The sequence below is a fragment of the Crinia signifera genome, chromosome 8 (assembly GCF_055691185.1).
Source record: "Crinia signifera chromosome 8, ASM5569118v1, whole genome shotgun sequence".
Taxonomy (NCBI): domain Eukaryota; kingdom Metazoa; phylum Chordata; class Amphibia; order Anura; family Myobatrachidae; genus Crinia; species Crinia signifera.
In genome coordinates this window covers 51,233,225-51,247,739 of record NC_139224.1, presented here as the reverse complement: position 1 = coordinate 51,247,739, position 14,515 = coordinate 51,233,225, and the positions used below count along the sequence as shown (strand labels likewise).

Genomic DNA, 14,515 nt, shown 5'->3' with positions numbered 1-14,515 from the left:
TTGAGTTCTTTTATGTAGCCGAAGACAGCCTTAAGCGAGGGGGAGTGTTAGATTGCAGCGCTCAGCGCCTGTCTCCGCATACACTGCTTAGTGTGAGACTTACAGTCTTCCCTTTCCCCCTTGCAGCCAACGTAGTTAAGCGTCACCCTGAGTGACAGGTCGCTTAAGCGAATAGCAGGGCAGAGACCCCTGACCCTGCTGGCAGCGTTACTCTTTCCTGTGAGGAAGTCCCCGCGTTAGAGTGTGCCTCAGATCGTGTGTGACTCCGTCCATGCTGTTTGTAGCTCCACGTGCACCGGAGCGCATAGGAGCAAGTCCCCGCTGTAAACCCGTTACCAGCGTGACCTTTTGCACAGGGAGATCAGTCATCATTGGCAGCAGCGAGACTGGGAGAGATACCGCAGCGTAAACCAGCAGACTGTCATTTACCCTGCACGCGCCAAAACGCTACAGCTAAGTAACAACCAGAGACTGTCGTTACCAAATGTACAAGTTGTATTACTGCTTGAAGTTAACACATGAAGTACTGTTGTAACCTACAAGCCTGCCACTTGAATAAACCCTTCAAACTGGTTATATCTTCTAAGTGTGAGGTCTAACAACCACACTGCACGTACTTATATACACTCTGCCAATAAGGATGACCTTGCTCTTGCATAGGGCGAGCCGTAACATGCACAGTGGTTCGATTATCGCCCGGCCTGTGAATTTGCAGGTGTGCGATCAGGTCTCGCTGCCATTGTTATTATGTATAAATGTGCTAGCACTGTATACATAACAGAATCAGACTACTCTCCAGTTGCGAGTTAGCCTTATCCCTTCTGTACTTACTCACCTCTTGAAGTACTTGTACCCCAGACATGCACAAGCTGAGAGCACTATGGAGATAACAATTGCAGAAATGAATATGCTCTGTTTATCCACATCTGAAAAACAGCAAAAACATTTTACATTGTGAGATGGGGGCAATACCAAATGACCTTTATGTCATACTCCCTGGCAGGGGCGCTTTAAGGGTCTCTCGTGGCTGCAGCGCCCAGCCACGCAGCATAATGGAGTCTGAGCCCTAGAGGCCCATTGTTTGTTGTGATAATGACAGGGAATGTGTCTATGTCATGTACATCCCTCACCAAGACCCTCTACGTGTCCTTATCTACATTTACGCTCTTGTCTATGGCTTTAGCCTATACCAGGCATGTCCAAACTGTGGCCCTCCAGCTGTTGTGAAACTACACATCCCAGCATGCCTTGCCACAGTTTTAAGATTCCCTAATAGCAAAACTGTGGCAAGGCATGATGGAACTTGTAGTTTCACAACAGCTGGAGGGCCATAGTTTGGACATGCCTGGCCTATACAGTGCTTGCTACCACTTCTTGAGGATCTATCACGTTAATATAATACACATTAACCAAAATCATCTCTCTCTCTATATATATATATATATATATATATATATATATAGTTAGTGAAGTTGCGGCCTGGCACTCTCCGGTCCCTTAAACAGCTGCCCCGGTGCCCTCTCTAGATGTAGGTAGTGGAGGAAAGAACAGGCGGCACTCGGAGGTCTTTTCAAATACGTGTATTCAAGCAGAAAGGCTTAACGTTTCGGAGCTATGCTCCTTTGTCAAAAGCGTGCGGTGAGACAGTGAGGTAAGCAAACATCTTACCTTATGTAGGGTGCCCTCCATTCCGTCCTCCGTCCTGGTTCCCGCCCGCCGCCGGCGCCGTTTGTCTGTAGCCGGATGTCGAGGCTGCGTCGCTTCCGGAAGTGGCGTGGGGAACTGGTCAGAGCCCTGCGTGGAACGCAAGCCCTCGCTCACCATGGTAACCATTCCTCCAATACTGTCTGACGCGCGTCACGGCTGGGTTGGGGACCTGGAGACGGGGATAGAAAGTGCAGGGGCTTAGTAACAGTGCAAACAATATACAAAAAATATACAAAAAACATGAAGCATGAATTAATGGTGTCAAAATGCTGAACAATTCTGTTAATGTATGCATTCCTTATGCTGTGCAAACAAAACCGTGCTGTGGAAAAGAAACCGGTAGCGTGAAACCTTATGTGACAAACAAAACATAATGTGTGGGGGCATAAGAGGAATGGCTATGCATAAATGTGAGTTGTGGTATGCTGGGATATAACCCAGATTATAAAAGTGATGAAGTTTAAAAAGCGCTGTGCTTACATGACAGCGGGGTTTAAAAAGGATGCAAGATTGGCATGTGTGACTCTTTGTTGAGTCATAGCTGGCTATCACGCTTACTAGCCCGTATATTATTTTATGTAATTATTATTGCGGGCTAGATAAAACACTCGCTTAAATTCCTAGTGTTTATATCTATTAGGGAGAGTGTTAGTTTGAGCCTACTGCTTGCTGTCGCTGAAGCGGACTTCATGTGTATAACTGTATGTGTCACTAGTGTCTAAATTGACATTAGTGCAGTTTCCTTCGTTCGTACACCCAGTGACTAAAACAGCCCACCGCATCAAGCATGTACTTACATGTAGGACGACACACATCGTTTATGTCATCCAATGCCCTTGCTCAAAAATATATGTGGGCAAAACGGTCAGAAATATGAGGGAAAGAATGGCCATGCACCGGTCCGCAATAAAATAATATACGGGCTAGTAAGCGTGATAGCCAGCTGTGACTCAACAAAGAGTCACACATGCCAATCTTGCATCCTTTTTAAACCCCGCTGTCATGTAAGCACAGCGCTTTTTAAACTTCATCACTTTTATAATCTGGGTTATATCCCAGCATACCACAACTCACATTTATGCATAGCCATTCCTCTTATGCCCCCACACATTATGTTTTGTTTGTCACATAAGGTTTCACGCTACCGGTTTCTTTTCCACAGCACGGTTTTGTTTGCACAGCATAAGGAATGCATACATTAACAGAATTGTTCAGCATTTTGACACCATTAATTCATGCTTCATGTTTTTTGTATATTTTTTTGTATATTGTTTGCACTGTTACTAAGCCCCTGCACTTTCTATCCCCGTCTCCAGGTCCCCAACCCAGCCGTGACGCGCGTCAGACAGTATTGGAGGAATGGTTACCATGGTGAGCGAGGGCTTGCGTTCCACGCAGGGCTCTGACCAGTTCCCCACGCCACTTCCGGAAGCGACGCAGCCTCGACATCCGGCTACAGACAAACGGCGCCGGCGGCGGGCGGGGACCAGGACGGAGGACGGAATGGAGGGCACCCTACATAAGGTAAGATGTTTGCTTACCTCACTGTCTCACCGCACGCTTTTGACAAAGGAGCATAGCTCCGAAACGTTAAGCCTTTCTGCTTGAATACACGTATTTGAAAAGACCTCCGAGTGCCGCCTGTTTTTTCCTCCACTATATATATATATATATATATATATATATATATATATATATAGGCGTAGGGTCCTGCACTCACATCCAGGTGAGTTGATTGGTAGGGGTGCACCCTGCTTTTTATTAAGCATCCTGGAGATATATATATATATATATATATATATATATATATATATATCTGCTGGAAGAGAGTGAAACTACATCTCTTTCTTACACATGCACGAACGCAGACGGTAACAGACTAGCTTTCGAAGCTTTTGCTTCGAGCGGGCTTACTAGTAGTATATAATCTTGTAAATTATTATTTCTTATAGATTTTATCCCCAAGGCTGGATTAATTGGCATCACTGACCTGGAGCTGAAAGTAATCACGGGCTTATTGTGAGAAGGGGAGGGGCAGTGGACAATGTACTGTGGGTGTGGCCAGTGCCAAGTGGGTGTGTACCCATCCTACATTATCAGCTTAAAAGTCTCCCCAAATACGTAGAATTATAATAATTTTATAATTTGGTGAGGAAGATAGAAATGCAATTTTACTGCTGGGTGACTATCAACATTTTGGGGAATATTTACTAAGATGACAGTTCTATTACAGATGGGATGTTGCTTTAGGCAACCAATCAGATTCTATCTATGATCTTCAAGAAGGTGCTAAATAAATAAGTAGATTCTGATTAGTTGCCCATAGCAACATCACATGTGAAATAGAACTGCCATCTTAGTAAATGTCCCCGTTGTCTTGATGATAGGACTATTTCTTTGTGGAGGCCGGGAAATATTGGGGGTCATTCAGACCTGATCGCAAAGCACATTTCTTTTTAAGCAAATGGCCAAAACCATGCTGCACTGCAGGTGGGGCAGATGTAACATGAGCAGAGAGAGTTAGATTTGGGTGGGATGTGTTCAAAATGAAATCTAAATTGCAGTGTAAAAATAAAGAAGCCAATATTTATCCTGCACAGAAACAAAATAACTCACACAAATGTAAATCTCTCTGCACACGTTACATCTGCCCCACCTGCAGTGCACATGGTTTTGTCCATTTGCTACAAAATGTGACCTGCATTATGATGATTACCACAAAATGGGAAAGTACAGTGATGAAAAGTCACTACCTGTGTCTGTCTTCCATGAACAGATCTGACTCCAGTCACTCCATGGACCATTGTAACCAGAATTCCCATCAGGCTTTGCACGCACTCTGGCTGTATAGTTAGTGGAGCCCTGGAGGTCAGTACTTGGAATGTAATACTCAGGCAAGTTTCCAGAGACATTCTGCAGTAACGCATTCGGACATTCTGGGTCCCCCTTCAAAAGTATAATCAAAGTGATTGAGAGTAAATAGACATGTTAAATTCAAAGCTAAAGGCGGCGGAGAGGATGGCTAATGACAGACAGACATATAGGCTGCACATAACATTTCTATGGTCATCTTGTGGTACCTGTTTCCAGTAGCACAACTGGTATGTCAATTGGACAGTGTCAAATTTAACCACTGGTTGGCTCCACCTCAGCATGTATCCGTGGCTTAGTTGGTCCTTTATTTGTAGATCTGTGGGAGGCTCAGTCTGAACTGGGACAATAAATAAATATACAGTAATGTGGGCACATAGAGTGTGACCTGTTTCTCTGCTTTTTGGTACTGCAATATGTTACTTTGGAATACTATCTTCTATGTTTAATATGTTTAAACATTGATCCTTATGTTCCATGGATCAGCCCAACGCATAAAAAATGTGTGTTGGGAATTGAAGTATCTATATCATATATATATGTCTAGTGTCTGATTCTGTGTCCCTGAAACACTGCTATATGTTGGCAGTGAGTGAAACTACATCTCTTTCTCTCTCACACATGCACAAACATAGAGGCAATCACAAGGTAGAAGACTAGCTTTCGAAGCGTTTGCTTTCAGTGATATTAATAGTAGCATTATATTTTCCTTGTAGTGTACATTGGTCAACATTCCATTATCATACTATAGAGCAGCGGTGGGGAACCCGCAGCCGGTCTGTCCAGCCCACCCGGCGGCTGCGGAGGGAGTCAAGTACAGGGGAACCGGGACCTGCCACGCGGGACGTGTGATCACAGGATAAAAGGACGGGGCCACGAGTGGTGGGGGTGGGTCACAAGTGGTGGGTGCATGGTCCACTGACATGACCACTGCTGTAGTCATTTTAAGTCCTTTACATTGATACATCAAAGGACATATTATGGCCAAGTACTGTAGGTCTAGAACAGCCTGAGTACTTATGAAGTCCTATAACATATGCTATTCAGGAAATATTACTTAGCTGCCTTGAGCTGCAGACAGTGGGCGGTATTCAATTCTTTTTTTACGCAAGCCATGCGCTCGCCGTGCGTATGCCATTTTTTTCCCACGCATCACCATGCCTCCCGCTCACCCTATTCAATGCGTCAGTTGCTCACCAAGCATTAAGCAATGCGGCGTATGAGGAGGCAGACTCAGTTGTTGTAGGCAGTGTTCAAATATTGCAGAGAAATATATGAAAACACAAATTAGTCTTAGAGGTGAATCAGTTAATAACTGAGGTGAATCATGGGTATAATAAACAGTGTGAAAAAATGCATCATGGGAGAAAAAAATGACCACAATTTTTTTTTTTATATATTGATGTGATGCTTCTAAAGAAAAAAATAATATAGATCCTTCAAATGATAAAATAATAGACTTGTAGACACCAAAAAACGTAAGTTGAGTTCACCTAAAAAAAGATTCCGAGAGCAAAACGGAGAAGCATACACAAACGGTGAGGTACACAAAATTTCGGTGAACAACGTCGAGGACCAAGCGGCGGACAGGGCGAAGCTCGCTGTTCATTTTTAGCGAACCGGGAGTGTTGAATAGGGCGGGGACCATTTTTGGTGAGAGGTCTGGCCCTCTCACCAAAAAAAAAGCGAGCCTCGCAGTAACAAAACAGTGAACTGGGAGCATTGAATACTGCCCATTATATAATCATATCATGTAGAATACTACTCACTATATTCAGAGGGTTTGAAACTCTTCACTTCCTCTTTGGGTCGGACCTGGATGTAGAAGGAGTTATTTGCCTGGGAAGGGGATATTTTCAGAGTACAGCTGTACTGAACATACAGAAACCCCTCTTCTGTTTCATTCCATTCACTGATACAAGATTTCTCTCTGCAGAAGAAGAGACACAATATATATTTAAAGCACTAGGGACTGTGACACAATATACAGTAGGACACAATATACAGTAGGACACAATATACAGTAGGGATACTGTTGCTAGGTCTACACTATGAAGGTTGACCATTAAAGGTCGACATGAAATAGGCCAACATGGCTAAAGTTGACAGAGTTGGAAGGCCGACACAAGCATAAGGTCAAGAAATGGCAAGGTCGACAGTCAAAAAGTCGACATGAGTTTGTCACATTTTTTTTAGCCAACTTGTGCCAACAGGTGGTATTTCATACCCTACCATCAACTAGGTAGTGGGGGGAGAATATAATAGTGTGCCGGTACAGGGATACGGTGTCCATGTCGACTGTTGAAATTTGGGTAAAAAAAACCTTGAAAAATTCATGTCGACCTTTTGACTGTCAATCTTCCCATTGCCGACCTAATGCTTGTGTCGACTGCCCTGGCCCACAGGGCAGTAGAGCGCCTGGCCGGGCCCAGTTACTTTTCAAGGGGTCTGGCCTAATCATGGGAGGTGTGGCCTTGCACCCTTATAATAATATGCAAAAAAAACCCAGTATTTTAAACACCTCCCTGTCCACAATGCAGCCAGCGCACAGCAGCTTGTGTTGGGTAGAAAAGAAGTGCTGCAGCAGTTGCTGCTGCCAGGTAATGGGCCCCTGCATCAGACCTGGGCTGAGTTAGTTCCCCCCTCTCTGAACCACTGTTGCTCCAGCATCCATATAAATGTATTTCCACACTGAAAATAAATATAATAGACAAACTGATATATAAGGAAATCTCATGACTTGCAGTAGAGACTAATTTAGTTAATGGACGTTCTGAATACGAAATGTCTTTTCAAAGATGCCCATGAGTCTTTGGGTCGTGCAACTTTCAATAGTCATATTACTTAGTGTATCTGCCAAACCCAGGGGGAAAATTACTAAGATGTGTATTCTACTTCACATGTGATGTTGCTATAGGCAACCAATCAGATCCTGTCTACTATCTTCTAGAGGGTGCTAAATAAATAAGTAGATTCTGATTGGTTGCCCATAGCAACATCACATGTGAAGTAAAATACACATATTAGTAGATTTCCACCCCGGTGTCTCGTATACAAGTGTATGCTGCGACCTCACCAAGAATGCATTTTACACAGAGGGCATCTGGGGTAAAAGGCAGGGCCGGATTTCCCACTAGGCCCGTGAGGCACGGGCCTATGGGTGGCACCTGCTGAGGGCGGCAGGCAGTGGTCTGGGAGTCTAGTTCTGCCCATGGTAGAGACCCGACGACTAGATATCCCTGGAGACGCTGATGTCCCCATTGAAGATTGCAATGGCCGCAGCTGCAGCTTCCAGGCAGCTGGCAGGAAGAGAGAGACCCAGCGGCTGGTGGAGGAGGGATCCTGGGACCCACCAACATCCCCGGAAGATATGTAAAGATAGCGGCGGCTGCGGGTGTAGCTTCCGCGCGTCCCTGCAGCAGTGAAGGTGCCGGGAGCCACAGACAGAGAGGGAGACCTGAGGACGGACGGCTGCTGTGAAGAACCCCTGCGGTTGAACAGCGGTGGACGTCGGGGAGAAGTGCCACTGAAGACGCCGGGACCCGCTGGAGGATGGGAGCAGTCCGCGGAGGGGGAGGCTCGCCAACAACCATCTATTGACCCTAGGTAAGCCCCCTGTGTGTGTGTGTGTGGGGGGGGGAGGGGGTGGAGGCAGCAAATAATGTGGTGCCTAGGGGCACTCTGAAATTTAAATCCGGCCCTGGTAAAAGGAAACATCTATGGCAGATATTTTTATTATTATTATTATTATTATTATTATTATTATTATTATTATTGGTACTTGTGACTTATCTGGGCACCCGATGTTGAAATTGTATGCCAGTACCCTAAGCATGCGATTTGATGCGATTTGACGCGATTTCCCTTGAAATTCCCTTGAAGAGAAAATCGCGTTGCATTGTATGCTATTGTATTGCATGCGATGCGATTTGATGCGATTTTAATATGTACAGGCACCCAGATGCCTGTTTCATATGTGAAATGGCCCCCCAGACCCCATTTTTAATTGTATACCCACCCTGATGGCTAAATGACCTCCATTGTTAAAGCCACCCCACTATCAACGCCAACCCGAAGCGTGGCGAGCGGCGGCGGTACGCATCCTCCGACCTTTTCATACCCCCACTATCCACGTCGGCGTGGAGTTGATTTTATATAGTGTGGCGAGCGCAGCGAGCCACCGAGCCCAAAGCGTGGCGAGCGCTGCGAGCCCCGCAAGGGGACGTGGATACCTTCACAGCTATACGCGTCCCCTCGCGGGCTTCACAGGTATCCGCGTCCCCTCGCGGGGCTCGCTGCGCTCGCCACACTTCGGGCTGTGTGGCTCACTGCGCTCGCCACACTATATAAAATCAGCTCCACGCCGACGTGGATAGTGGGGGTATGAAAAGGTCGGAGGACGCGTACCGCCGCCCCTCGCGGGCTCGCTGCGCTCGCCACGCTTCGGGTTGGCGTTGATAGTGGGGTGATGTTAACAATGGGGGGGTTTAGCCATCAGGGTGGGTATACAATTAAAAATGGGGTGTGGGGGGCCATTTCACATATGAAACAGGCATCTGGGTGCCTTCACATATTAAAAGCGCTGCAAATCGCGGCAAATCGCATCGCATGCAATCTGATTGTATGCAATGCGATTTGACGTGAAGAAAATCGGGCGCCCAGATAAGTCACAAATACCTTATTATTATTATTATTAATAAAATAGTGTTGGTTCAGTTTCCAGTAAATCATTTAATTAAAAAAGATAGATGTTAGATCATTATCATTTTATCTGTGTTTCTAGAGTCTATCCAGCCTCCTGATACATACTGTAGCTAAGAATTAGAATGATCTGGAAAGTATTATAATGTAAAACAATAATCAATGCCCATTACATGCACTGCTTTTAGAACTGGGTCTGGACTATAGGGTCAACAGCAATTGGGTCTCTGGGTCGACCCCAAAAGGTTGACACGGAGAAAGGCTGATACATGAAAAGGTCGATATGAGTTTTTAGCTATTTTATATTAATGTCGACACCTGAACGTGTGGAACCCCAATTCGTGTACACCTCCCTAGTATCACAGACTACTGCAGTGTCCAGCAGGGGGATGGGAGGAAACAAGGAGGGTACTCTCTCTGCTATGCATACCGCCGATGATGATGTGAGGTTTGTAACCTGGGATAGCATGCAGAAAGCTTTACAATGCATGCCATTTTCAGAGCACATGCAACAAGCCAAGAAATGCAATAGATTTGTCTTGTCCTAGTTAATCGGGCAGGATAGCAACAAGAAACACTGTGATCAGGGCCGGCGCTACCACTAGGCAAATCTAGGCATTTGCCTAGGGCGCCGGCCACTGGAGGGCGGCATTTCGCCCCCCCCCCCCGTGCCGCGGGGGTACCTGTCCTGCGTCTGTGTATATAAAGCTTGCGGTGGCGGCAGCGGGGGGTCCCTGCAGTCAAGAAATAACGAGCGCTATCCACCTGGCTACGCGGAAGCGCTTCTGTTGTGGAAACACTGGCCGCACGCTGATTGGCTGAGATTCAGCCAATCAGCGTGCGCCGTGCGGCCAGTGTTTTCACAACAGAAGCGCTTCCGCGTAGCCAGGCGGATAGTGCTCGTTATTTCTTGACTGCAGGGACCCCCCGCTGCCGCCGCCGCTAGCTTTATATACACAGCCGCAGGACAGGTACACCCCCCCCCCGGCACCGGGGCGCTCCCACCCCGACTCGCCTGGGGCGCTCCGGTGCCTTGCACCGGCCCTGACTGTGATTGATGAGTAGTCACATGATCATTTCCATACAATTGCCTGAATTCATGGGACTGGTCTTGTCCCCGCCTCCCTCTACTTTTACCTGCAGAAACGTAAGTACTATAGGTACGAAATGTATGTGATAAATGCTACCTCGAAGCTGATTTGTTACATTCAAGTATAATATTGGCTACAGTATAATCCTAGGCTTACCCTTTTGCTGATGTGCCGCTGCTAGCAGCGGAGATCTTCCTTGTGCTGTCTGTAGGTAGCTCTCTGTAGTGCAATGTGAAGGACACAGAGCTGATCAATTCTTTTCTCACCTCCCAGCTGCACCTCATCTGAGTTAAACCGTCATATTCACAGTGTAGATTTTGAAGAATTGCTTCATCCACTGAAAAAAAAAAGGAGTATTTTACTGATGCCGCTTACAACATACAGTACCTGTCAAGATTTTACTGTTTCATACTTCTTTATTTGGTTTTAAATTTGCAGACATACAAATATACAAAACATTACACATACATGTGATTAGATACAGACAGATATTGAAGACCTTTGATTATTCAGCAGGTCGATCCAAGCAAATGTACTTAACATACAACTGGTGAATTGACCATCCTACCACTCTCTCCTGCCCCCCATATCACATACAGTGTACAGGGGGGCAGCACTCAGTCTTAGGGCATATGTCCTGCTTATTATCATGGGACACAGCAATTAATGATGGGCTGCAATGTGCCAGTGCACATACACACACATAGGCAGAGAGTTTGACACTTACCCGCTCTGATGCGTCCACTCCAGTCTGAGCTGCTCCACCACCAAGGACACAGCTGCGCTCTCACACAGGCGCATTTCCCCCTCCCTCCTGTGAGTAGCACTCCTCGCACTATCTATCCTGGAGTGGGGGGCAGCGTGCTCCCGGTCACTGTGCAGTGCACACTCAGCAGTAAGTGACCTGGAGCGCACAGCAGCAGCAGCACCATTCACCACGACGGACCTGCTCTTTCCTCTCTCTGGCTCCTATACAGCAGGTGGGAGCGGAGGAGGGGTTGACGACCGGCGGCACTGCGCTAGAGGGCAGACGTTCTCTGGCTTGTAGGCTGCCGCGCATGCTCTGAAGAGGCGGCTTTCTTGTTTAAAAAAAAAAAAAACGCGAATAAAAGGTGAAGGCTGGCGGCGGCTGCGGGGGCCACATGAAGAGGTCTGGCGGGCCGGATTTGGCCCGCGGGCCTTGTGTTTGACACCCCTGACATACACAATCCTAAATTCAGGTTCTCTAATAACCATATGTACCCCTAGGTCCTTAGGCCTCCTGACTCTGTACCTTAACCCCTGCAGTATTGTTCTCTCTCCAAATCATGGGTACTTATGCCCCAGGGAATGGGTCCTACTGTATATCTTAGATTGTTTTATTTTATTATAATTTTTATTGCTTAAATTATCTATCTATTAAGCCTATCGTGCGTTCGTGATCTGCTTCTAACTTGAAAACTATTATACTGGAAATTACTATAAGTGTCGAACAATTTTTTTTTTTTTTAAAGCACAGTGTCGACCTTGACGTAAATTTGTCATTTGTTTGACTTACTAATAAAACACTCGTGCGCTCATGACTTTGATATGTATTTCATTTGTGTTATTTAGAAATCTTTTTTTACCTCCAAGTTTTAATCATAAAGTGCATTTAACCTAAATTTATCAAATTTATTCTATATATTAGTGTCCAGAAGTCTTTTTTTTAAAGTAGGGGGGTAATACCATTTCTCCCAAATTAAGTGAAATCTCCCAATATTGTTTCTAGAGAGAAAAGCGTCTTTCTCGTGTTCAAAAGTGTGGTTAACTATATTGACCCATTCCTTAATATCAGGTGCTTTAGCTGCCATCCAGGATCTTGCAATACAGGTCTTGGCAAGTGAACCTAAGTTGATGGCCAGCTGCCTTAAGTCTGCCGACAGCCCTGACCTAGACCATACTCCCAGTAATAGAGCCTTGGGACCTATTTCACTACGGGGGATGCCAATATTGATCATAATATCCTTAATGCCTTTCCAAAATTTTTGCAGGAGTTTACATTGCCAAATTAAGTGCCAAAAGTCGCACCCCAACTCCCTACATTTAGGACAAGAGTCGACTTTGTCCCCTGCAAACTTTTTAATTCTAGTCGGCGATAAGTATGTACGGTGCAAGATATTAAATTGGATCTGCTGGGTCCTGAGTAAAGTGGTAGCCAGGTTAGGTATAGCAAGTGCATTATCCCAATCATCAGGTGTTATATCAGGAATTTCCCTGGTCCACTTTGTCATAAGTTCATGCAGGCCAGTATTTGGCGATAGGGATGAGATATACTTATAACATTTGGATACTCCTTTAGACGGACCCATATTCCTAAGGAATATTTTAATTGTGTGGTCTTTTATGTTAGAGGAGGATAGTTGCAAATATTCCTCGGTTGCACTTCTAAGTTGCAGAAAGCGGAAGAACATACTGTTCGGTATTTCGAACTCGATTTGCAACTGGGCAAATGTTTTAACCCCTCCTTGCGCAACTACGTGGCCCAAATTTGTTATTCCAAAGTGTGACCAGGCTGACATACCCTGATGTTTTTTAAGTGTTTTAAAGGTGCTTAGAGAAGAAAGATTTGTTTCAGGGTCGGTGTCCATGTAACCTATTTCCTTAGTGATCCATTTCCAAATTTTAATTGCTTGATTCAAAATCGGGGGGTACTTCTTACGGCATTTATTCATCAAAATTGCTTGTACTGGAGAAAATCCCGGAATGGTCTTTTTAATTAAAATTAGTAATTCTGCGGATTGACATGGATCTTTAACCCAATCTCGCAGATGTACCAACTGCGTTGCTAGGTAATACCATTTAAAGTTTGGGAGGGCAAACCCTCCAAGATCTCTTGATCTCAATGTGGTTAATTTTACTCTTGGGCTTTTATTTCTCCATACAAAGGAGGTTATTATCCCATTAATTTTCCTAAATATCATATCGGGAACATATATAGGAGAGTGTTGAAGGAGATAAAGTAGCTTTGGCAGAACCATCATTTTAATAAGGTTTACCCTTCCCAAGACTGTTAATGGCAGTTTTAACCAGTTCTTGCATTTAGATCTAATAGAATCAATTACTGGTGCAATGTTGTATTTTACAAACTCAGATGTATCTTTAGTAATCACTACTCCCAAGTAATCAAACCTTTCAGCCCTAGGTATATCTATTACCCCGTGGAGTTCGTCCCTCAACTCAGTAGTCATTACGTCAATCAACAAGTGAGATTTACTGCTGTTGATTGTTAACCCCGAGTATTGACCAAACTCATGAAGAGTTTCCAACACCATCGGGAGATCATGTTTATAATCCACCATTCCCACAAGTAAATCAAGATTTTAAAGGGGCAATCATTTACCATGCCTTGTAACTGTTTGCCCCTTTAAAAAAAAACTCAGAGTTCGGCTGGCATCCTGCATTTGATGAGTTGAAAAGCATGAACACTACTTACCAAACCCAGTACTGTCATAGCACCAGTGCCAGGGCACTTTGACATGCAGCCGTGGACTCCATTCTCTAGTTCCGGACTGGTATATGGACCTGTGACTGCTATGTCTTTTTCATCTGATCGGTAGCAGCTTTGCCTTTGGGTTGATATCTCATGCTTTTAAAAAAGTCTACTCTTTGTAAGTGTGGACTTATATTAAATTCTCTTTTTAACAAAGGATAATTTGCACTATATTGTGTTCTATTCCACCTACTCACATAAATTGTGAGACCGGGTGGATATAATTTCAGGTCACCAAGTCTACCTGTTTGAGTTCTTCATTTAAGAAATCAGTTGGAAACAAATGATGATATCTACTTTGATTTATTTCACTGCTTCATGAGGTTATACAATGAGCGCTGTGTGTGAAACACCTTCTTTTGTATCTATTGTAATTCTATTGCGGGTATATTCTGGATGTTATACCTCTTGGTGTAATCACACTAGCTGCACTTTGTTTTAATTGCGCACCACTGTTGGTACTTCCCTATTCTTTATCTGTAGTGGATTACAGTATGTAAAATATGACTGGAGGAACACATTAGGACACACAGCGCAGAATGGATATTAGCCGCACAATTTCCAGTTTGTGGCTTTACCTCCATTAGCTTTTTTAAATACTGTACATCACAAATTTGAACTGATCAGTTACAAT

The 14,515-nt window shown here is 44.8% G+C and overlaps 1 protein-coding gene across 2 annotated transcripts in view; it reads right to left on the bottom strand.

Moving 5' to 3' along the window:
• The window catches only part of CSF2RB (colony stimulating factor 2 receptor subunit beta), a 57,308-nt gene that overhangs the window by 23,313 nt on the left and 19,480 nt on the right, over window positions 1-14,515 (bottom strand). The window contains exons 8-12 of one of the 2 annotated variants that reach the window (XM_083156351.1): window positions 10,527-10,707; window positions 6,348-6,508; window positions 4,788-4,918; window positions 4,461-4,653; window positions 836-926 (exon numbers count right to left, since the gene is read on the bottom strand). In XM_083156351.1, the coding sequence (XP_083012477.1) occupies window positions 836-926; window positions 4,461-4,653; window positions 4,788-4,918; window positions 6,348-6,508; window positions 10,527-10,707 (757 nt within the window). The remainder of the gene's footprint in view (window positions 1-835; window positions 927-4,460; window positions 4,654-4,787; window positions 4,919-6,347; window positions 6,509-10,526; window positions 10,708-14,515) is intronic. The other variant, XM_083156352.1, reaches the window with a different exon arrangement.